This window comes from Gymnoscopelus microlampas (assembly GCF_963454915.1).
Source record: "Gymnoscopelus microlampas genome assembly, chromosome: 20".
Lineage (NCBI taxonomy): Eukaryota > Metazoa > Chordata > Actinopteri > Myctophiformes > Myctophidae > Gymnoscopelus > Gymnoscopelus microlampas.
Window position 1 is genome coordinate 48,008,033 of NC_139957.1, and position 26,568 is coordinate 48,034,600.

Here is a 26,568-nt window from a genome sequence, read left to right on the forward strand (position 1 = left end):
ACTCTATATAACAGGAGGTGTAGTTCAGACTCTATATAACAGGAGGTGTAGTTGTAGACTCTATATAACAGGAGGTGTAGTTCAGACTCTATATAACAGGAGGTGTAGTTGTAGACTCTATATAACAGGAGGTGTAGTTGTAGACTCTATATAACAGGAGGTGTAGTTCAGACTCTATATAACAGGAGGTGTAGTTCAGACTCTATATAACAGGAGGTGTAGTTCAGACTCTATATAACAGGAGGTGTAGTTCAGACTCTATATAACAGGAGGTGTAGTTCTAGACTCTATATAACAGGAGGTGTAGTTCAGACTCTATATAACAGGAGGTGTAGTTCAGACTCTATATAACAGGAGGTGTAGTTCAGACTCTATATAACAGGAGGTGTAGTTGTAGACTCTATATAACAGGAGGTGTAGTTGTAGACTCTATATAACAGGAGGTGTAGTTCAGACTCTATATAACAGGAGGTGTAGTTGTAGACTCTATATAACAGGAGGTGTAGTTCAGACTATATATAACAGGAGGTGTAGTTGTAGACTCTATATAACAGGAGGTGTAGTTCAGACTATATATAACAGGAGGTGTAGTTCAGACTCTATATAACAGGAGGTGTAGTTCAGACTCTATATAACAGGAGGTGTAGTTGTAGACTCTATATAACAGGAGGTGTAGTTCAGACTCTATATAACAGGAGGTGTAGTTGTAGACTCTATATAACAGGAGGTGTAGTTCAGACTCTATATAACAGGAGGTGTAGTTGTAGACTCTATATAACAGGAGGTGTAGTTCAGACTCTATATAACAGGAGGTGTAGTTGTAGACTCTATATAACAGGAGGTGTAGTTCAGACTATATATAACAGGAGGTGTAGTTGTAGACTCTATATAACAGGAGGTGTAGTTCAGACTATATATAACAGGAGGTGTAGTTGTAGACTCTATATAACAGGAGGTGTAGTTCAGACTATATATAACAGGAGGTGTAGTTCAGACTCTATATAACAGGAGGTGTAGTTCAGACTCTATATAACAGGAGGTGTAGTTGTAGACTCTATATAACAGGAGGTGTAGTTCAGACTCTATATAACAGGAGGTGTAGTTGTAGACTCTATATAACAGGAGGTGTAGTTGTAGACTCTATATAACAGGAGGTGTAGTTCAGACTCTATATAACAGGAGGTGTAGTTGTAGACTCTATATAACAGGAGGTGTAGTTGTAGACTCTATATAACAGGAGGTGTAGTTGTAGACTCTATATAACAGGAGGTGTAGTTGTAGACTCTATATAACAGGAGGTGTAGTTGTAGACTCTATATAACAGGAGGTGTAGTTGTAGACTCTATATAACAGGAGGTGTAGTTCTAGACTATATAACAGGAGGTGTAGTTGTAGACTCTATATAACAGGAGGTGTAGTTGTAGACTCTATATAACAGGAGGTGTAGTTCAGACTATATATAACAGGAGGTGTAGTTGTAGACTCTATATAACAGGAGGTGTAGTTGTAGACTCTATACAGTGGGTACGGAAAGTATTCAGACCCCCTTACATTTTTCACTATTTGTCATATTGCAGCCATTTGCTAAAATCATTTAAGTTCATTTATTTTCCTCATTCATGTACACACAGCACCCCATATTGACAAAAAAACACAGAATTGTAGAAATGTTTGCAGATTTATTAAAAAAGAAAAACTGAAATATCACATGGCCATAAGTATTCCATGGCCAAAAAGTTCTATCTTGGTCTCATCAGACCAGAGAATCTTATTTCTCATACTCTGGCAGTCCTTCATGTGTTTTTTGGCAAACTCTATGCAGGCTTTCATGTGTCTTGCATTGAGGAGAGGCTTCCGTCGAGCCACTCTGCCATAAAGCCCCGACTGGTGGAGGGCTGCAGTGATGGTTGACTTTCTAGAACTTTCTCCCATCTCCCCACTGCATCTCTGGAGCTCAGCCACAGTGATCTTTGGGTTCTTCTTTACCGCTCTCACCAAGGCTCTTCTCCCCCGATTGCTCAGTTTGGACGGACGGCCAGTTCTAGGAAGAGTCCTGGTTGTCCCAAACGTCTTTCATTTAAGGATTATGGAGACCACTGTGCTCTTAGGAACCTTAAGTGCAGCGGAAATTATTTTGTAACCTTGGCCAGATCTGTGCCTTGCCACACTTCTGTCTCTGAGCTCTTCGGGCAGTTCCTTCAATCTCATGATTCTCATTTGCTCTGACATGCAATGTGAGCTGTACGGTCTTATATAGACATGCTTTTGCCTTTCCCAAACAAGTCCAATCAATATAATTAAACATAGCTGGATTCCAATGAAGGTGTAGAACCATCTCAAGGATGATCAGAAGAAAAACAGCATCTCAGTTAAATATACGAGTGTCACAGCAAATGGTCTGAATACTTATGGCCATGTGATATTTCAGTTTTTCTTTTTTAATAAATCTGCAAACATTTCTACAATTCTGTGTTTTTTTGTCAATATGGGGTGCTGTGTGTACATGAATGAGGAAAATAAATAAACTTAAATGATTTTAGCAAATGGCTGCAATATGACAAATAGTGAAAAATGTAAGGGGGTCTGAATACTATCCGTACCCACTGTATAACAGGAGGTGTAGTTGTAGACTCTATATAACAGGAGGTGTAGTTCAGACTCTATATAACAGGAGGTGTAGTTGTAGACTCTGTATAACAGGAGGTGTAGTTGTAGACTCTATATAACAGGAGGTGTAGTTCAGACTCTATATAACAGGAGGTGTAGTTGTAGACTCTATATAACAGGAGGTGTAGTTCTAGGAGGTGAACAGAGGAGGAGACAAACTGTCTCCAAAGACAAGCTGTAAGTCTGAAGGAGTCTGACCCCTGACCCCCAGACTGAAATGTTTAAAGTGTCTTGATGAGAGTAAATTAACGTTTATTTTAACCCTTTAAGACCGGGAAAGCATCATTTGTGTCATTTTTAGATTTCTTTGGCTATTTTTGAAAAATAGTGAAAGTTTGTGCAAATCTTTGAATATATATATATTTTTAAGTTTTTTGAAAAACTTCTGTATCAGTGGTTCTCAAACTTTTTCATGTCGCGGACCCCCATCTCAAAATGTTTTTTAATGGACCCCAGAAGCAAAGATTTGAAAACAATGTTTTCCTTTAAATATATATATATATATATATATATATATATATATATATATATACACTGTATATATATACAAATATTTGCATAAATTGTCACTATTTTTCAAAAATAGCAGATCTACAAGCTTTTACGAGCTTGTAGATTTGCCATTTTTGAATAGCCAAAGAAAATCAAAAAATGACACAGATGCTTTCCCGTTGTAAATGGGTTATTGTGAGGATGAGTGCATGTTGAGTCCATTATCCCCACATGTAACACACATGTAACATTACATGTTACACACATGTAACACACATGTAACATTACATGTTACACACATGTAACACACATGTAACATTACATGTCACACACATGTAACACACATGTAACATTACATGTCACATACATGTAACACACATGGAAAACACATGTAACACATATGTAACAATACATGTTACACACATGTAACAGTGTGCATTGATGAGCTCACAGTTCATCCATCATGTGTACAGCTAGCATGAACCTTCTGAACACTAAACTACTGTTTAACACAGAGTTTAGACTAAATGACTGAACACTAAACTACTGTTTAACACAGAGTTTAGACTAAATGACTGAACACTAAACTACTGTTTAACACAGAGTTTAGACTAAATTACTGAACACTAAACTACTGCTAGTCTCCCTGCTTTACTGTCATGTTGGTTGATTTCAGTGTTTATTCTTAAATACGTAAATACTTAAATACTTGCGCACGGGTGCTCCATTTAGCTCCCCCCAGAGCCAAGTGAAAGAGTAAAAAACAGCAGAGGGCGCTGTTTTTCCTTTTTATTTTGGGTTCCCAGATTGCCAATGTACAAGCTCACAATGCATCATGATGTGACATGTTGTGGGCTTGTAGATCTGTTATTGTCACTGTCATACAATGAATAATCAAATAGATCTTCAGTGGTTAAGAGGCTACAGAGCTTCATAAGTTAATTGGTTCATTTACACTTTACACCACAAGGTGAAGTCAACCATTGGTGCTTTGAACAGGCTCTATGCACAAACACTATAGTAATGATTACTATCACAATATAGAGCTATTTAACACTGTTACAGAACAAACACTCTATAGTAATGATTATTATCACAATATTGAGCTATTTAACACTGTTACAGAACAAACACTCTATAGTAATGATTATTATCACAATATTGAGCTATTTAACACTGTTACAGAACAAACACTCTATAGTAATGATTATTATCACAATATTGAGCTATTTAACACTGTTACAGAACAAACACTCTATAGTAATGATTACTATCACAATATAGAGCTATTTAACACTGTTACTGAACAAACACTCTATAGTAATGATTACTATCACAATATAGAGCTATTTAACACTGTTACTGAACAAACACTCTATAGTAATGATTACTATCACAATATAGATCTATTTAACAGTTACTGAACAAACACTCTATAGTAATGATTACTATCACAATATAGATCTATTTAACAGTTACTGAACAGACTATTTAGCACTTATTTGAGCAAAACTGAACTCAAAATAAACTACATAGAAATGCATCATGGGGTCATTTAGAGGTTATTCCATAGCTTGGGGAATGTGCTTGATTTTTGATGTAATGGGAAGTTATTCATTATTGTTATTATTATTAGTATTACCCTTATGAATAACTTGAGTGAATTATTACGAATTCATTTTTACCGTTTTTTAAAACCCCTATTTTTTCAATAGGGCTTTAAATGATGAATTCATGAAGTGTTTTTTTGTAAGTTTGTGTCTGGAACGGGTTTTGAAAGTGTGGTCCGGGGACCCGGAGGGGTCCTTTAGGGGGTTCCAGGGGGTCACCATGTTTAACCACTTTAACCCCGATATACATCGGCTATTTGAAAATAGCAGATCTACAAGCTTGCAACACATTGACGTGTTGCAAGCTCGTAGATCGACTATTTTCAAAAAACCTTGAAAAAACTTTGAATGTTTTTGAAACTTTTTGAACCTCTGGCACAAAGAGCAGCCATTGGTTGAGCTTTTCTTCTAACCTCTAAGCCGGCATGATGTCATTTCCTGTCCCTCATGATGTCATTTCCTGTCCCTGTCCTTTTAACCTGCGTTGAAATGCATGATGTCACTAAATACTCTATCCTTTGTCCCGCCCTCTTTGTCTTTTTGTCTCTTTAAGGTTATTATAGATTTATTTATTTTTCATATGTTTTCAATTTCAGGTTTTAAGCTAATTAACTTTTAAGCATTAGTGATGGATTACTTACCAATGATATAATATAATATTATAATAATGAGCATTAGGACCAATTATATGAAGATAAAATATAATATAATATTATAATGAGCATTAGGACCAATTATATGAAGATAAAATATAATATAATATTACAATGAGCATTAGTGAGGACCAATTATATTAAGATATAATATAATATTATATTATAATGAGCATTAATGAGGACCAATTATATGAAGATAAGATATTAGTGCAGGGGCCAAGCCAGATTTTGGTACCACCTAAGGTGGCCGTACATTTTTGGTATTTTTGTATTCCTACATGTCTCTAGTTTATATTTTGGTATGATACATCTTCCAATTCAGTAGCTTAATGACAGTAATCACTCTAAACCGGCTAATGTATCCGGTAGGAGACACAAAGTAGAATCTTTGTGTCTCCTACCGGAAATACACCCGGGCATCAAATTATTGCGACAAAAAACAAAATATATCCATGTATTCAAGGCTTCATGGGGTGTGCAATTGACAGAAAATAATCATTTTTTGGGTGAACTCCTCCTTTAAGTTTCCCAGGGGGACTCTCTACCCATTCAGCTATGACCACCCTAGACCGAAGGAGGGTCAACTTTTACAAGCTTATGGAAAGCAGTCTTTTTGCATACACCAAAAATCTGAGAAGTTATCAATTGCACACCCCATGAAGCCTTGAATACATGGATATATTTTGTTTTTTGTCGCAATAATTTGATGCCCGGGTGTATTTCCGGTAGGAGACACAAAGATTCTACTTTGTGTCTCCTACCGGGTACATTAGCCGGTAGGTAGTGATAACTGCCATTAAAGGGATAGTTCAGATTTTTTGAGTATTTTCTGTAGGAAATACTTACCATTAATGTAGTGGTTGCAAAGGTATTAATTGATTGCCCGAGTCCCGTGGTCAGAGTTATGGTCCGTTTCTGATAAATATGCATGTAGTTCCGGTAGATTAGCAGATTTGGTGGGGGCCGCTCATTAAAAATAAATAAATTAAAAAAACTAGCGTCATTTGTATTGTTGACCTATTTCTACCATATAGATATAGATATCAATTAATACCTTTGCAACCACTACATTAATGGTAAGTATTTCCTACAGAAAATACTCAAAAAATCTGAACTAACCTTTAAGCTACTGAATTGGAAAATGTATCATACCAAAATATCAACTAGAGACATGTAGGAATACAAAAATACAAAAACTTTACGGCCACCTCAGGTGGTACCAATTTGTGAAAATATCAGTGTTGGCCCCTGGACTATATAATATTATATTATAATGAGCATTAGTGAGGACCTATGATATGAAGATAAGGTTGAAAAAAGGCTTAATTTTCAATTTACAGTTAAATATTGTCATTTTCTTTATGATTTAAGTTTTAATTTTATAAACACATAGTTTGTTTTTATTTAACTAAATGTTTTTATTTAACTAAATGTTTTTATTTAACTATAATAACCTTGTTTCTTTATTTCCTTTAATGTCTTTTTATTTAACCCTTTATTTCTTGTCCCTTAAAAATGGCCACACCCACTTTCCTCCGTCTTCAGCCAATGAAGCATCGTGGCCGAGCATCAGTAGGAGCCAATCAGAATGGAGAACTGCCAGTCCAGAACAGGTGCTGTTTTATGATAATTATCATTATTATTATTATTATCATTATTATTATTATTATTATTACCCTTATTATTATAATAACAGGTCATATTATATGACGTGACCTAAGACAGATGACCCTATGGGATTGTCAATAGAAACCCAGGGGGAAGCAGCGCCCTCTAGAGCAGTGGTTCTCAAACTTTTTCATGTCAAGGACCCCTATATTGACACTTATTAGCCCGCGGACCCCCATTTGAAAAGATAAGCCAGGGACCCCAATAAGAGAAGGTTTATACAGCTTTCTAGCAGTGATTCTCAACCATTTTAATGTCAAGGACCCCCAGTTTAACATGCATTAGGCTGCGGACCCCCATTTAATGGCATTTATACCTCTGGGACCCCAATTTATATTATAAAATCAATGTTAATTTAACTCTGAGAGTGTACAAATGGAACCAAATCCATTTGGTTCCATTTGTACACTCTCAGAGTTACAGAACCATAAGGGTCCATTTGGTTCCTATCCATCATTTAGCAGGGGACCCCCTGGAACCGCCTCAAGTACCCCTGGGGGTCCCCGTACCCCACTTTGAGAACCAATGCTCTAGAGGCAGTGATGTCACACAACACTAAACTGATCACCCTGCAGCAATGTGACGTTTTCACCATGAATTGAGTACATGGACCCCATTAGAAACAAACCATTAGGCTTTCATTTAGTATTTAAACTGTACGTCTAAACGATGCCTCTGATCAACACACGTTGAAAGGCTAGGATCAAGATACCAAGGATTGGACAGTGATGTCACTGCTTTGCAACACGGAAGTAGCACGGACGCACGCCATTATGTTAGAAGCTGCTTATAAAGATACCAAGGATTCGTCAGTGATGTCACTGACATGTGCAAAAGAAAATACAGGATCTTTTGTAAAATAATTGATAAAGACTTTTCAGTCATTTGCTACTGCATTGAAAAGAGAGAAAACACAGAAAATACTGGATTTGTGTAAGAGAAATGGTTTAAAAAACGATTTGTCTGTAAAATGGTTTAGTGAAGCTAGTATAGTGATTGGTATGGTGAGTTGAGTGAATCATTACATGTCTAGTATTAACCAGGCCTGGAATTTCATCATTTTAGGGGCAAGGCCACTTGGCCTTTGGTGTTGTAATTTTTTGGAGGGCACAAAGGCCAAATGCCAGGGCAGGAAGGCCATCCCAAAAAAAAGTGTTTAAGTCCCCGGAAATAATGCATCTAACTTGAAGGTTAAGGATGATTGTATTTTAATATATTATAAGAATTGTATAACTATCTGTGAAATATAACCCATTTATTTCACAAAATAATGTGTTGGCAAATGACCAATATTTAGTTATATAGGTCTCAATATGTCACATTCAGCCCTGGACTTCACTGACTGAAGTAGGGGTCACATTAATCACATTAGATTCACAGAATAATTAGGGGTCTTCAACCTTTTCAGGCCAGGGACCCCCAAACTGATGGGGTGATGGAGCAGGGACCCCCTACCTCGTAGGGTAGGGGGTAGGCTACTATATATATCATATATTTATGTATAAAATTGTGTTTTATATAAATAAACATGAAAAAATTGCCTGCTCCTACGCACAGGTTGACCCAGTGGGTGTGCAAAAGGACCTTTTTCAGGGGCGTCAATTGGGTATGGCAAGGCATGGCAGGTGCCATAACCTTGGCTCCAGAAAAAAAAATCATGAATAGTAGCCTAATGCAGGTGTAAGACCAGACCATTGTGTTTGCATTGTGTTATAGGTATAATGCATAGTTTCTATGCATTTCAGGGGTTTTGGGGGGGTTGAACCCCTAAAAAAAGGATAGATGTCCCTTATTTTAATCTCTGGGAGTTGGCAACCCTAACCTTGCCATACCTTAGCTTTTGCTGAACTGACACCACTGATCTTTCTCTACAAAATATGTATAAACATACCATGTTATTGTGCATTCATTACTAAGCTATTAAAATATGTCATGTTATGTTTAAAGACAAATTTACATTTTTGGGAAAAAAAGAAAAAAAGTTTTTAAAGTTTTTAAAAACATTTTTTTTTTAATCAAACAACAATTTCGCGGACCCCCTGCAGTACCTTCGCGGACCCCCTGTTGAAGACCTCTGAGAGATTTTATGTATTTTCCCCATAAGTTATTTTCATTCAAATGAAATGTGATTGAACTTGCACTAATAATGACTTTAGTTGATTTTCTCTCTCTTTAAAATATAGTATTTCTTAATTATTAATAATTACAGCTTGTAGATTGGCTATTTTCATGTTTTAATTTTTTTTTAAATAATAATAAAAAAGGAACATACAAGATTTCCACCTGAAAGCCATAATATATAGCCAATATATGGTTCTGTATCAGTATATTAGTCCGTTTTTGCAGATTTCATTCTAATTGGCTACTATGCCTGCATATGAATTTCATGGCCCTGGGTAGGTCACCCTGGCTTGGCGGAGATATGCCCTGTTGCGCACAAGCTCCGCACACTGCAGCAGCAGGTGAAAGCAATCACTTAAACGAGGGCTGTGTTGCGCACCAAAAAACTGACTAAAACTGTCACATTCTGCTGAAATAAACTTCCCAATTAGAACATTGTTGACAAACGAACAGATATCATGGATGTGGTTTGCAAAAGGATTTATTTCTTGTCCATCAGAGCGGTGAGGTCACTCTTTTGTATGATATTGATAGCCTACACTTTTAATTTGTTTGCAGTTATTCTGTTGCTTGCTTTATATTAAGACTCATAATTTGGGGATTTTGCTGTATTTTATTAGATGTATTCATCTATATTTTGCTGTTGAAAAAAACATTGGGGCACATCGGTCTGTAGGACTACAGAATCCTCTCTCTCTCTCTCTCAGGCTAGAAATCAAACCTACCATTGATTAGTTCAGGCTGCGTTAGATGTATCTCCTGTTTGGCCCGGTAATGCTTTTGTGTCTATTACACTGTGTTGCGGGATTCCGAAGGTTCATAGGAGGCTTAAAATCAAACCTACCTACCACTGTGCATGTTGTAGCTGCGCAGCTCAACCAAAGGGACTGGTGACAAAAAAAAAACGTATTGACAAGAAAATCGCGCAGAGGAAAAACTGTGAAATCAGTTGCTGGGCGCAGCTGGGGCACCACGGCCACTGTGGCCGTGAAGGCATGTCATTATTCGAGGGGCACACGGCCAATGAGAGGGGCAACGACGGCCATGGCCGCCGTGGCCGCCGTGAAATTCCTGCCCTGGTATTAACTCTCTCTCTCTCTCTCTCTCTCTCTCTCTCTCTCTCTCTCTCTCTCTCTCTCTCTCTCTCTCTCTGTGTGTCTCTCTATGTCTCTCTCCCTGTAGCTCCACCATGGGTATGGTACTTACCCCAGTGCCAGCCATCAGCCAGCTGGTCTCCACTGCTCCACCAGTTCTCTGCCACGCTGTGGTGCTGCTGGCATGTTGGCCTGGCACCGTGCCAACCCCTCTTCATCATCATCACAACAACAACAACAACAACAACGACTTCCTGTTCCTCCTAAAGGTAATAAAGTATCACTTTCAACAGGTAATAAACAGGTAATGTGCAAAAAGGTGCTACGCACACCAGATCCTTATAGTGGTGCTGGCTCACGGCAGAAGAATCTAAAGGTGAATTTGTCAAAAGACAAAAAGTGGCCGCCGCACACCGTTATAACCAAAGTGCCAATTTATTATAGGACGCAGAGTCAAAAATGACCAGCGTTTTGGCACAAGTGCCTTCATCAGGGTATATGCAGAGCAACATTCAAGTGACATTTAAATATGGTGCCTAAGAGTCATACAACCAATCACATTTGAACTTGAGGGACACGGGTTCGAATGGGCCAAGTCCCAGTGATGGGCCTTCAGGATCAGGTGCGATTTCACATTCCTGAATAATTAAGTAGGGATTATACCACATGACTAATCACTCCACTGGTGAATGTCTGGAAGTTTTAGTTCCTTGCCCATTTTGACAAATAAATATGAGGTTTTGTTTAGCAAATGCATACATGTAATAAAGAAAATAGCAACATACAGAGAGGAAATCAATAGAATACAAAAACAAACTTTGCAGTACACATTAATGTAGGAATCAGATACAGTCAAAAAGGTAAAGAAATAAACAAATAACATGTCCTGAATTGTATTCATGTCCCCTATATAATTCTGAGCCTCTGATGTGAGGATAGGTCGCCTGCGGATCAGAGGGGGGAAAGAAGTCATAGGGTTAAAAGGGTATTTATACAAAAATGTTTTATTTTTTATAAAAATGATTTAAGATCAAAATCTACATTTAGGCCAAACGGGGTAAGGGTTTTAAGAGTCTGAATCAAAAAAGCCTCGCCCCTCTCCCCCTCTTCTTGGTACAGGGACTTTTTCTATCCCAATGTAGTGTAAAGAAGCGACAGAGTGGTTGGATTCCACAAAGTGAGCGGCAACAGGGTAATTCATGTTCTTACGATACGATACGATACGATACAACTTTATTGTCAGCTTTCACCGAAATTTGCTTTGTGTCCATGACGTCACCGTTCAAGATACAGGCAGGACATACACAATACATTACAGGACATACACAATACATTACAGGACATACACAATACATTACAGGACATACACAATACATTACAGGACATACACAAAGTACATTACAGGACATACACAATACATTACACAAAGTACACAAATTACAGGACATACATCACAGAAGCAGACAGAAACAAGAACAGTAGAACAAATCCTCTTGGTTTACCGACTCTGGTTTAAAAGCAGAACAGACTGATGTACAAAAGAGTTCTTTAGCCTGTTTTTCTTATATTTAGGGACTCTAAACCGCCTCCCGGAGGGCATCAGTTGATATTCATCATTTAAAACGTGTAAGGGGTCAGAGGAGATGCTCTTTGCCAGTCTAAGCATACTATTGATCTGGGCCTCTTTAAAGGAGCGTAACACAGCCTCGACTGGCCTACCAACTATTTTAGCGCAGGTCTTAATTTGGCTATACAGTTTGTTCTTATATACCATTGATAGGCTGTTAAACCAGGCCGTGCTACAGTACAACATCACAGTTTGAACAACAGACGTATAGAAAAGAGACAAGATCTGACTGCTAGCACCAAACGATCTAAGTCGGCGTAGGGAGTACATACGCTGCTGTATGCTGTATCCTCTTACATCTAATAGTGCTGCGGTGCTCTGCTATACGAGCCTTAAGTTCTCGTGTCGTCATTCCCACATATGCTTTGCCACACGGGCATGTGACGGGCAATGTGGGTGCTTAAACTTGTGGCATTTGTAAGTACTATTGCATTGTGCACAGGAGCCACATTTATAATTGCCATTGGGAATGGGTGTCAATAAACGTTGAGTGGGGGGTACAACAGGGGGTAACAGGGGGTTTCTGAGATTCTGACCACGGGAAAATACAATTAATGGAGGCTTGGAAAAGGTATTGTTTAGCTGTGTGTCAGATCTCAGGATATGCCAGTGTTTGTGGATAATCTGTTTGAACTGTTCAGCTACTTTAGAGTAGCCAGTGGAGAAGATAAACAGGTAATAAACAGGTAATTAAGTAAGGGGTAATAAAGTATCAAAACCAAACCAATTAGAGTTTTATAAACAAACACTAAAATCTTAAAATCAATTCAGAAGTGTTCAGGGAGCCAATGGAGCGAGGCCAAGGTTGGAGTGAAATGGTCGGAAAAAAACACGTCAACCACGACAATGGCAGAGAATGAGTTAACAGACAGACTCATCCTCTCTCTCTCTCTCTCTCTCTCTCTCTCTCTCCTCCAGGTGGTCCAGGCTCCTCCCAGCCCTCTCCTCTGTCCCAGCCCCCCCAGACAGACAGAGCGGACCCCCCCCCGGCCGTGGCGGTCCGTCCGTACGTCCCGGAGCGTCCGGAGCACCCGTCCTCCAGACCTCAGTCCCCCAGGAAGGGTCCTGCTACCATGAACAGCAGCTCCATCTACAGCATGTACCTTCAGCAACCCCCCAACAAACACCTGCAACAAGCCCCCAACAAACACCTGCAACAACCCCCCAACAAACACCTGCAACAAGCCCCCAACAAACACCTGCAACAAGCCCCCAATAAGAACTATGGATCTCTGAGCAACAGGAGCGCTGTTAAAGCAGGTAGGCCTACACACACTTACTTGCTTACTTGTTTAACAGGGACGTGCACAGATAGACTCTAGGTGGTGCTATAGCATCTGCCCTTTGCCCTCTTGACCAGAAGTGCCCTTTTGAAAAAAAGGGGAAAAAACGTTTTTTTTTTTTTTTTTTTTCCAGTTTACAGCAGGGGTCTTCAACAGGGGGTCCGGGACCCCTAGGGGGTCCTCAGAGTTACTACAGGGGGTCCGCCAAAACATTTGATATGATTTTTCTTTTTACCATAACCATTCGAAACCTAGCATCCCTTTTCTGAGGAGAACTTTAGCCAAAAATAGCAGATCTACAAGCTCACAACGCCTCGCGCTGCGAGGCGTTGTGGGCTTGTAGATCTGCTATTTTTGGCAAACAGGTATAGGTGTAGAGGGAAAAAAGAGCAGACCAAGTAAACAAAAAAAAGTATAATTTACTTGAGCACCTGCCCCTCAAAATGTCTGTGCACGCCACTGTTGTTTAAGGTAGTCCATCGTGACCGATGATGACTTCTGCTGCTATTAGTGGGTCCTTCAATGACTGTATAATCCATGTGAGATGCACACTGTCTGCCACAGACGGGGCAAATGAAAACTTGACCTGATGGGGCAGGTGCAGACTTGGTTAACTTCCTTCTCTGACTTCTTGCCAGTCGATGTCAGATGGCAGAGTCCATGCCAGGAGGAGCGATCTACTGCGGCATCCTCAAGGGAAGGTGGCTTGATTCCACACTTCTTTAGTTGGTCTTAAGTTGGTCCTTCAGCTTCTCTTTCTGTCCCCCTGCAGAGTGTTGGCCTAGGTTCCTCAGAGTTGTTGTGAGCCTGTTGTTGTGTTGTTGTGAGCCTGTTGTTGTGTTGTTGTGAGCCTGTTGTTGTGTTGTTGTGGCCTGTTGTTGTGTTGTTGTGAGCCTGTTGTTGTGTTGTTGTGAGCCTGTTGTTGTGTTGTTGTGAGCCTGTTGTTGTGTTGTTGTGAGCCTGTTGTTGTGTTGTTGTTGTGAGCCTGTTGTTGTGAGCCTGTTGTTGTGTTGTTGTTGTGAGCCTGTTGTTGTGTTGTTGTGAGCCTGTTGTTGTGTTGTTGTGAGCCTGTTGTTGTGTTGTTGTGAGCCTGTTGTTGTGTTGTTGTGAGCCTGTTGTTGTGAGCCTGTTGTTGTGTTGTTGTTGTGAGCCTGTTGTTGTGTTGTTGTTGTGAGCCTGTTGTTGTGTTGTTGTTGTGAGCCTGTTGTTGTGTTGTTGTTGTGAGCCTGTTGTTGTGTTGTTGTGAGCCTGTTGTTGTGAGCCTGTTGTTGTTGTTGTTGTTGTTGTGAGCCTCAGCCTGGGGCCCGTTTCACGAAACCTGGATTAGGGATAAACCGGGTTTAAACCGGGTTTAATCGGCTATCCTGGCTTAAATTATCCAGGAATCGGTTTCACGAAAGCTGAGTTAGCTCGGCAGATTAACTTAGCCAGTAAACCTGGATATGTTTATCCATGATCCAGTTTCACGAAAGAAAATTGAAGCAATCCTGCCTTAGTTACCATTTAGCTGTGAAGTTAGCCTGGTCCGGACCAGGCTAACAGCCAAGCTTTATTAATCCAGTGCCTTGTTCTTCAGGTTTTTGTGAAATAGCTGTTAGTCCAATGACTCCAATGGTAAACCAATGAGTTTTTCCACACTTATTCAATTCTTATGCGAAAATTGAAGATCTCCAAGCCAGAAAAAAAATTGTCGGCCGGGGGTCCACGGGGTCCCCGTGGCGGCCGGGGGTCCCCGTGGACCCCCGCCCCCCGTGGTCCCCCAGACCCCCGCCCCCCCATGGACCCCCATTGACCCCCGGCCCCCCGTGTAACCCTGGACCCCCGTTGACCCCCGTGGCCCGGGGACCTCCGGCCGCCAAAAGGCAAACTTTTCACTTGTAGATCTTTGATTTTAGAAATTAGAAAATGATTCTAAGTGAACAGGTTATGTCCCATCGAAACCTATAACCCTGCCGGGCGCACACACTCACATGTCCATCAACGAGAGCAGACGCACACAGAGAAGCGCAGACAGTCAGTGATCAGGTTGTGTTTTTCTTTTGGGCTTTTTCTTGTTTTCCTCAATCTTCTCATTGAAGATTCTTCTTGCCAGACTTCATCATGCCAGTTACCTCGTTCTGCAATTGTGTGTGTCTCTCTCTCTACCTGTCTCTCTACCTGTCTCTCTACCTGTCTCTCTATCTCTACAGTGTATGGTAAACCTGTCTGTCTCTCTGTCTGTCTGTCTGTCTGTCTGTCTGTCTGTCTGTCTGTCTGTCTGTCTGTCTGTCTGTCTGTCTGTCTGTCTGTCTGTCTGTCTCTCTACAGTGTATGGTAAACCTGTCTGTCTCTCTACCTGTCTGTCTGTCTGTCTGTCTGTCTGTCTGTCTGTCTGTCTGTCTGTCTGTCTGTCTGTCTGTCTGTCTGTCTCTCTACAGTGTATGGTAAACCTGTCTGTCTCTCTACGGTCTGTCTGTCTGTCTGTCTGTCTGTCTGTCTGTCTGTCTGTCTGTCTGTCTGTCTCTCTACAGTGTATGGTAAACCTGTCTGTCTCTCTACCTGTCTGTCTGTCTGTCTGTCTGTCTGTCTGTCTGTCTGTCTGTCTGTCTCTCTCTCTACAGTGTATGGTAAACCTGTCTGTCTCTCTACCTGTCTGTCTGTCTGTCTGTCTGTCTGTCTGTCTGTCTGTCTGTCTGTCTGTCTGTCTGTCTCTCTCTACAGTGTATGGTAAACCTGTCTGTCTCTCTACCTGTCTGTCTGTCTGTCTGTCTGTCTGTCTGTCTGTCTGTCTGTCTGTCTGTCTGTCTGTCTGTCTGTCTGTCTGTCTTTCTCTCTACAGTGTATGGTAAACCTGTCTGTCTCTCTACCTGTCTGTCTGTCTGTCTGTCTGTCTGTCTGTCTGTCTGTCTGTCTGTCTGTCTGTCTGTCTGTCTGTCTGTCTGTCTCTCTACAGTGTATGGTAAACCTGTCTGTCTGTCTGTCTGTCTGTCTGTCTGTCTGTCTGTCTGTCTGTCTGTCTGTCTCTCTACAGTGTATGGTAAACCTGTCTGTCTCTCTACCTGTCTGTCTGTCTGTCTGTCTGTCTGTCTGTCTGTCTGTCTGTCTGTCTGTCTGTCTGTCTGTCTGTCTGTCTGTCTCTCTACAGTGTATGGTAAACCTGTCTGTCTGTCTGTCTGTCTGTCTGTCTGTCTCTCTACAGTGTATGGTAAACCTGTCTGTCTGTCTCTCTACAGTGTATGGTAAACCTGTCTGTCTGTCTCTCTACAGTGTATGGTAAACCTGTCTGTCTGTCTCTCTACAGTGTATGGTAAACCTGTCTGTCTCTCTACCTGTCTGTCTGTCTGTCTGTCTGTCTGTCTGTCTCTCTACAGTGTATGGTAAACCTGTCTGTCTGTCTCTCTACAGTGTATGGTAAACCGGTGCTGCCATCCTCTGCGTCTCCGTCTCCTGTTCCCTTCCTCCAGGGAGGGGGGGGCGGGGGGAGAGGAGGGGAAGAGGGAGGGAGAGGAGGCGGGGGGAGAGGAGGGGAGGAGGCGCTGGAGAGAGAGGGAGGAGGAGGAGACCCTCCTCCCAACGTGGAAAATATCCCCCGTCCTCTCAGCCCCACCAAGCTCACCCCCGTAGGTATGTACCATATGATAGATACCTTTATTATACCTAACCCTAACCCCCATGGTATGATGTACCACATGATGAAACTAACTCAGTATATACTAGAACATGTGCTCCTCAGATTAATCCTGTCTTACCTATTTATATTACATATTGTCTCACGTGTCACTTGACCAATGTTAGCTTGGCTGAGACGGACACACACACGGAGGGTAAAACTCTCCTGGCGTCATCACAGTGATGCTCACTTCAAAATATATATATATATTTTTTTAAATGACATACCTATTTATATGTCTCTATTTCGTCATGCGTCTCGCTAGCCAATCAAAGCACACCCTTTCAACATACTGTCAGGTGTCACGTGAAGCTTGACCAATGTTCGCTTGGCGGACACACGGAAGGACTGAGACAAAAACATAGTCTCCATCTTTGGCGGAGACAATAAACACATGATAAACTAACTCAGTAGATATGAACACATGATAAACTAACTCAGTAGATATGAACGCATGATAAAACTAACTCAGTAGATATGAACACATGATAAACTAACTCAGTAGATATGAACACATGATAAACTAACTCAGTAGATATGAACACATGATAAACTAAATCAGTAGATATGAACACATGATGAACTAACTCAGTAGATATGAACACATGATAAACTAACTCAGTAGATATGAACACATTAAACTAACTCAGTAGATATGAACACATGATAAAACTAACTCAGTAGATATGAACACATGATAAACTAACTCAGTAGATATGAACACATTAAACTAACTCAGTAGATATGAACACATGATAAAACTAACTCAGTAGATATGAACACATGATAAACTAACTCAGTAGATATGAACACATTAAACTAACTCAGTAGATATGAACGCATGATAAAACTAACTCAGTAGATATGAACACATGATAAACTAACTCAGTAGATATGAACACATGATAAAACTAACTCAGTAGATATGAACACATGATAAACTAACTCAGTAGATATGAACACATTAAACTAACTCAGTAGATATGAACACATGATAAACTAACTCAGTAGATATGAACACATTAAACGAACTCAGTAGATATGAACACATGATAAACTAACTCAGTAGATATGAACACATGATAAACTAACTCAGTAGATATGAACACATGATAAACTAACTCAGTAGATATGAACACATTAAACTAACTCAGTAGATATGAACACATGATAAAACTAACTCAGTAGATATGAACACATGATAAACTAACTCAGTAGATATGAACACATGATAAACTAACTCAGTAGATATGAACACATGATAAAACTAACTCAGTAGATATGAACACATGATAAACTAACTCAGTAGATATGAACACATGATAAACTAACTCAGTAGATATGAACACATGATAAAACTAACTCAGTAGATATGAACACATGATAAACTAACTCAGTAGATATGAACACATGATAAACTAACTCAGTAGATATGAACACATGATAAACTAACTCAGTAGATATGAACACATGATAAACTAACTCAGTAGATATTAACACATGATAAACTAACTCAGTAGATATGAACACATGATAAACTAACTCAGTAGATATGAACACATTAAACTAACTCAGTAGATATGAACACATGATAAACTAACTCAGTAGATATGAACACATGATAAAACTAACTCAGTAGATATGAACACATGATAAACTAACTCAGTAGATATGAACACATGATAAACTAACTCAGTAGATATGAACACATGATAAACTAACTCAGTAGATATGAACACATGATAAACTAACTCAGTAGATATGAACACATGATAAACTAACTCAGTAGATATGAACACATGATAAACTAACTCAGTAGATATGAACACATGATAAACTAACTCAGTAGATATGAACACATGATAAACTAACTCAGTAGATATGAACACATTAAACTAACTCAGTAGATATGAACACATGATAAACTAACTCAGTAGATATGAACACATGATAAACTAACTCAGTAGATATGAACACATTAAACTAACTCAGTAGATATGAACACATGATAAACTAACTCAGTAGATATGAACACATGATAAACTAACTCAGTAGATATGAACACATGATAAAACTAACTCAGTAGATATGAACACATGATAAACTAACTCAGTAGATATGAACACATGATAAACTAACTCAGTAGATATGAACACATGATAAACTAACTCAGTAGATATGAACACATGATAAACTAACTCAGTAGATATGAACACATGATAAACTAACTCAGTAGATATGAACACATGATAAACTAACTCAGTAGATATGAACACATGATAAACTAACTCAGTAGATATGAACACATGATAAACTAACTCAGTAGATATGAACACATGATAAACTAACTCAGTAGATATGAACACATGATAAACTAACTCAGTAGATATGAACACATGATAAACTAACTCAGTAGATATGAACACATGATAAACTAACTCAGTAGATATGAACACATTAAACTAACTCAGTAGATATGAACACATTAAACTAACTCAGTAGATATGAACACATGATAAACTAACTCAGTAGATATGAACACATGATAAACTAACTCAGTAGATATGAACACATGATAAACTAACTCAGTAGATATGAACACATGATAAACTAACTCAGTAGATATGAACACATGATAAACTAACTCAGTAGATATGAACACATGATGAAACTAACAAATTAATGTGTTAAATAAATGTGGTTTTAATTAAGGTGTATTGACTCCTCCCCCTGTGCTGTGACTCCTCCCCCTCAGCCCACTCTCCTCTGCGCTACCAGAATGATGCGGACCTGGAGGTGCTCCGCCGTCGCCTTAGCAACGCCCCCCGACCCCTGAAGAAACGCAGCTCCATCACAGAGCCTGAGGGCCCCCAGGGGCCAAACATCCAGAAACTACTTTATCAGAGGTGAGGGTTTCTCCCCATAACCCCCCACCTCAGAGGACTATGTCCATACTGTCCCCATAACCCCCACCTCAGAGGACTATGTCCACACTGTCCCCATAACCCCCCACCTCAGAGGACTATGTCCACACTGTCCCCATAACCCCCCACCTCAGAGGACTATGTCCATACTGTCCCCATAACCCCCCACCTCAGAGGACTATGTCCATACTGTCCCCATAACCCCCCACCTCAGAGGACTATGTCCACACTGTCCCCATAACCCCCCACCTCAGAGGACTATGTCCATACTGTCCCCATAACCCCCCACCTCAGAGGACTATGTCCATACTGTCCCCATAACCCCCCACCTCAGAGGACTATGTCCATACTGTCCCCATAACCCCCCACCTCAGAGGACTATGTCCATACTGTCCCCATAACCCCCCACCTCAGAGGACTATGTCCACACTGTCCCCATAACCCCCCACCTCAGAGGACTATGTCCATACTGTCCCCATAACCCCCCACCTCAGAGGACTATGTCCACACTGTCAACCATTACAAAGGCTAAGTAAAGGAAAAACAAGTAGAAAATTGTAAAGGGAATCAGACCCTGGGCGAGTTAGACCCAGACTCCCTCACCAGAACCCCTTCGAGGCGTGCTAATTCCTCTCCGGTTACTGGAATTTTAACCTTACTCCTACTTATCGCTTTATCTAGAATGGATAAACTCTGTCTCTTGAGTTCAACCTAGAGGACCTATTCTCGGTAGATTACAAGTGGCTTCCGACAACGACTAGACTCAGACTTGGACTAGACATTGCTCAAAACTCAGGCACAAATCTAAAATAAGATTTAATTAACACTCAGTGATCGGAGACCAATACTATTGCCTTGGTGCCACCAGCAGCTACGGGACACAACTACTGCTGTACCTGCGTGTGCTCCAACATCAACTGTAACAGACCTAATTTCACTCCTGGCTCTGCGTTATTGCACGGCAGCTAGTGTCTAGTGATCTCTCGTGAGTAGCGCTCTGTATCCTGCTTTTATAGGAAATAAATGAGAGCCACTTGTTGAGAAATGAACCTAGCAACAACCACCTTACTTAGTAATAAATAGCAGATAGCTGAGAATGAAACTTTAGACCGTTGACAGGGCCTGTCCCAACCTGTGTCAGTTAGAGAGAAACTCTCAAACACGGGTTAGCTCCTATACTAATGTAGTAATATGTGTTAGCAATCTTACCACAAAAATACAGGAAAAGGACAAAATACCCGGATATCTTTCTTGGCTAATGAGGCAGTGGGGAGGCAGTCGTCACACGAGAATGAAGTTCAATAAAAATATTTATTAAGGAAGTGAGTTACAAATATAGAGGGTAAAGTACTGAGAAGAGGAAAAGGCCACCGAAGTGGCTAGCAGCTAAATATGAGCAAAACAGAAGTCTCTAGATGCAAAGTCCAGGAAAAATCTGCCCATCCCTGGGCGACCGGAGGTTAAGTACATCAACCCCTGTGGCAGAACACTGTCATTACATGGCATCGCTCACCCCTCCCTTCCAGTCCAACTTCCAACTCTCGAAGCACGTGATTACTTCCTGTCACGTCTCACCTCCGCCAAGCAGACAGTGTCTGGCCTGTTATCAGCTTACACAGGCAGCTGGTGAGAAAATGTGTGTGGGAAGCGATCTAAGCAAAAACATAGCAGAGCTATAATGCTATAAGCTAAACATCAGTTTTGCGTGTTTCAATGGTCTCTAAATGTATGGACCATGTTGGCTTCTTGGATCGGGTCGGTATTGGCTGGGGGGTGCCCCGTAGAATCCTGTTGTAGGATCGGGGCCGGGGTAGGGTCCTTGTTGGGGTCCCCTTGGCGGATACGGGTGGGGGTACGGCGGTGGTCCCCCCCCTGTTGTATGGACAGCGTTGTAAGGTGGATTCCAATTGTTCCATCTCTCGCTGCCTTCGGGCCAGGCAGCGGCAGCAGCAGGTGCCCTGGCAGCACGGTTGTGTTTCAGCTTCTCTCTTTTCTTCTTGGAGGCCGACATGGCAGGTGTCTGTGGCTGGGGCCTCGCAGGAGCTGGTGGTCTAGGGGTCACATTGGTGGCTTGGGCCTCGCTCTCAACAAAAATAAATACAATTAAAACTAGAAAAAGTGCTCCTCGGAGCACAAGTCTCCGCCAGCAGACTTGGGAATGTTGGGAAATAAGTGTCCTATCCGTCCTGTCTGTGTAAGTGTCCTATGTAAGTGTCCTATCTGTCCTGTCTGTGTAAGTGTCCTATCCAATTGTTACAGTATCCGCCATTTCTCAGCCATTTCGTGATTATTCCTGTCTTACCTCACTTTGAAAGAGGCTAAGACTCTTTCAAAGTGACACATGTATTTATAGGCCGCTATACGTCACTAGCCAATCAGATCCCACTATTTCACCGTATTGTCACGTGTCACGTGAGGCTTGACCAATGTTAGCTTGACATGTGGAAAGTGAAAACAATGTCTCCTGGCGGAGACAACAATAGGGTTAGGGTTAACCCTAACCCTAACCCTAAAATAACATAACCAAGAAAAAAAAAACATAAAAGGGAATATGATTAGATAATAAAATAAAGGTTAAATGTGGATGGCTTGGTTCCAGGCTTCAGATCATTTATATCAATATTTTCTCTATCTCTATGGGAAAAAGTCATGTGTTTTTTATCTGTGGCACCACAACAAGGCTTTTTATCTGTGGCACCACAACAAGGCCAGGAGGAGAGAGTTAAATAAGTAAAGTAAGATAAGAAATAAAAGCATTAAAACACTAAAAACAAGCTATTCAACACTGTATATTATGTATCACTTATTCCTATCTTTAATCACTGATTGAATCAATTGAATCCAGTTTCCTATTTCAACTAAATAGACCGTATTTTCAGATGCTAATTAGCTTTGATTCTAATTTTTGTGGTGGTATTATTATTATTATTATTATTACCCTTATTCTCTCCGCCAGGAGAGTTTGTTTTCACTTTCTGAAACTGGGACTAACATTGGTCAAGCCTCACGTGACACGTGACAATACGGTGAAATAGTGTGATCCGATTGGCTAGTGACGTATAGCGGCCTATAAAATACATGTGTCACTTTGAAAGTGTCTGTGCCACTTTCAAAGTGAGGTAAGACAGTTCCAACAATCCTGCATGCAAAGCAGATACTTTAATTAAGCTAAAGCCTCTCTAGATGGGAAGGCCTCGATCCTACAAATGCTTAGTTAACAGCTAAGCGCCCAAGCCAGCAAGCATGATTTCGAGTTGACATGGCTGACAGGACAGACAGATAGGACACTTACACAGACAGGACGGATAGGACACTTACATAGACAGGACGGATAGGACACTTATACAGACAGGAGGGATAGGACACTTATACAGACAGGACGGATAGGACACTTATACAGATAGAACATTCCCAACATTCCCAACACAAGTCTTCTGGCGGAGAGTTGTGCTCCGAGGAGCACTTTTTCTAGTTATTATTATTATTGTCTCCGCCAGGCCGAAGGCATGGTGGAGACAATAATAATAAGTATAATAATAAGTATGTTTTCGTTTGATTTCCTTTGGTTCCAATAAGCTAACATTGGTCAAGCTTCACGTGACACGTGACAATATGTTGAAAGGGTGTGCTGTGATTGGCTAGCGAGACGCATGACGAAATACATACCTATAAATAGGTGAATCACTTCGAAACATTGCATTGCATGTTTTGAAGTGACATCAGTGCCATCAGCCAAGCTAACATTTAGTCAGGAGATATTAGCAGAAAAAGTTCCAATCTTGGAATAAATTCCAATATTTGCTGGCGGAGAGTTGTGCTCCGAGGAGCACATTTTCTAGTTATTATTATTATTATTGTTGTTGTTGTTGTTGTCTCCGCCAGGAGACTATGTTTTCACTTTCCGTCCCCCCCCCCCTCGGCCAAGCTAACATTGGTCAAGCCTCACGTGACACGTGACAATACGTTGAAAGAGTGTGCTCTGATTGGCTAGTGAGACGCATGACGTATAGCGGCCTATAAATAGATGTGTCACTTTGAAAGAGTCTTGGTCTCTTTCAAAGTGAGGTAAGACAGGAGTAATCACGAAATGGCTGAGAAATGGCGGAGTAACACTTAAGACAGGATTAATCAAGTAACACTTAAGACAGGATTAATCAAGTAACACTTAAGACAGGATTAATCAGGAACAGTACTGGCGGAGACCTGTGCTACGAGGAGCACATTTTCTAGTTATTATTAATAATGGTGTATTATTGTGTAGGTTCAACACATTGGCTGGAGGCATGGAAGGAGGGACAGGTATGATTATTACATTATTAATGAATAATAATAAATATTAGCATATGAAACACAGGACACTATGCTCATTATTTATGCCTGTTTAATAAACTTAGTCCAAAATGTAAAAGAAAAAAATATATATGTAAACAAATATTACAGTATGCTCATTATAATAATGATTAATTATTTCCTCCAATAGGAAACCCATTCTACCAGCCTGGCTGCCTATTGGCTGAGATGGACAACATCCACTCGGCCAATGGCAACGTAGAAGCGAGAGAAAACAAGGACGTCGGCATGGCAACCACGGGGGGCGAGGCTCAGAACCCGACCTCTGACTCCCGCCGCTTGTCCCCGCCTTCCGTCACCATAGAAACGGCCAATGAGATGCCATCGGTGAAGGAGGTGGGCGGAGTCGACAGCGTGTGTCCGTCACCGCAGCCTCCTCCTAGCCCCTCCCCTCCGAGGGCGGGGTCTAAACGTCTGGAGGACCAGAACAACAACCAGACCCCGCCCCCGACCACACCCCCCGCCCCCCCACCCAAGGTAGGCGGAGTCCCTCCGTGTGCTGGAAGAAGTAATCCGATATTTTTGCTTAAAGGAGCACGTCACCCATTTTCAACCTTATCGTCATATAATTGTAGCATTTAGGTGTTAAATATTCAACCATATTAACCAATATATTCCCTTGTTATCACCAAGTATGTTATGTTTCAATACTCATACCTGGACAGGAAATACTATTTCACACATTTATGTGGCAGTGTCACAAAGACATAATATAATATTATAATGAGCATTAATGAAGATAAGATATGATATAATAATATTATAATGAGCACTAATGAGGACCAATTATATGAAGATAAGATATAATATAATACTAGAAACACATTTCCTAAGAAAATGTAAGTGTGCCTGCAGCTGGCTGGAGACTGAAAATAGTGTCACTACAAAGTACCACCAATCGACTCGAAATGGCCTAAAACCTGCTCCTAACAGGTTTTTTAACAGGTCCATGTTGGTGGAGTATAAAAAATGTAAGGAAAAAAGGAGCATCTAAAACAATGTTTTAGATACCTCTATAAACTGATACAGTGTACACATGTCTTTAGATACCTCTATAAACTGATACAGTGTGTCTTTAGATACCTCTATAAACTGATACAGTGTGTCTTTAGATACCTCTATAAACTGATACAGTGTGTCTTTAGATACCTCTATAAACTGATACAGTGTGTCTTTAGATACCTCTATAAACTGATACAGTGTACACATGTCTTTAGATACCTCTATAAACTGATACAGTGTGTCTTTAGATACCTCTATAAACTGATACAGTGTGTCTTTAGATACCTCTATAAACTGATACAGTGTGTCTTTAGATACCTCTATAAACTGATACAGTGTGTCTTTAGATACCTCTATAAACTGATACAGTGTACATTACATTACATTACATTACATTACATTACAGTCATTTAGTAGACGCTTTTATCCAAAGCGACTTACAATAAGTACATTCAACATAGGTAGGGAACGAAAACTACTAATCACCAGAAGTCTGAAGTGCATTTCCTGCAAAAAACAAGCAACCAAGAGTATACCTAGTGCTAAGGTAAACGTGCAATATATCAGCTTCCTACTGTCTTAAACACATGAGACAAAATAGCAAAATCAAATGAGCACGAGCTCAGTCAAATACACATGTCTTTAGATACCTCTATAAACTGATACAGTGTGTCTTTAGATACCTCTATAAACTGATACAGTGTGTCTTTAGATACCTCTATAAACTGATACAGTGTGTCTTTAGATACCTCTATAAACTGATACAGTGTGTCTTTAGATACCTCTATAAACTGATACAGTGTGTCTTTAGATACCTCTATAAACTGATACAGTGTGTCTTTAGATACCTCTATAAACTGATACAGTGTACACATTGAAAAGCAACACAGCAGAAAACAATGTGTGATATTATGCCTTGTTTTATTTTCCTGGACAGAGTATTGTATAAAGGTCTGGACAGAGTATTGTATAAAGGTCTGGACAGAGTATTGTATAAAGGTCTGGACAGAGTATTGTATAAAGGTCTGGACAGAGTATTGTATAAAGGTCTGGACAGAGTATTGTATAAAGGTCTGGACAGAGTATTGTATAAAGGTCTGGACAGAGTATTGTATAAAGGTCTGGACAGAGTATTGTATAAAGGTCTCATGTGTATAAGCCGGTCCACATGGCTCTCATTGACTGCAATGTATTCCATCAAAGTCCCGCCTACAGTTTGCCTCCCAGGGGAACCAATCAGCCGCAAGAAACTGACGCTAATACGCTATACATAAATTGTTGGTACCGATACGATGGAGCGCTTCTTTTCCTTTGATCTCTCTCTCTCTCTCTCTCTCTCTCTCTCTCTCTCTGTGTGTGTCTATGTCTCTCTCTCAGACAAAGCGTACTAACTTAAAGAAGCCTTCATCAGAGAGGACAGGTCAT

General features: G+C 40.4%; 1 protein-coding gene across 1 annotated transcript in view; it reads left to right on the top strand.

The window, feature by feature from the left end:
• Positions 1–26,568, top strand: part of LOC311036179 (apoptosis-stimulating of p53 protein 1-like) — a 96,918-nt gene that overhangs the window by 64,902 nt on the left and 5,448 nt on the right. The window contains exons 11-18 of the mRNA XM_084044711.1: positions 6,971–7,038; positions 10,397–10,577; positions 12,854–13,195; positions 16,603–16,821; positions 19,623–19,773; positions 24,053–24,090; positions 24,272–24,618; positions 26,521–26,568. The exon at positions 26,521–26,568 is cut by the window's right edge and continues 90 nt beyond it. Of these exons, the coding sequence (XP_083900837.1) occupies positions 6,971–7,038; positions 10,397–10,577; positions 12,854–13,195; positions 16,603–16,821; positions 19,623–19,773; positions 24,053–24,090; positions 24,272–24,618; positions 26,521–26,568 (1,394 nt within the window). The remainder of the gene's footprint in view (positions 1–6,970; positions 7,039–10,396; positions 10,578–12,853; positions 13,196–16,602; positions 16,822–19,622; positions 19,774–24,052; positions 24,091–24,271; positions 24,619–26,520) is intronic.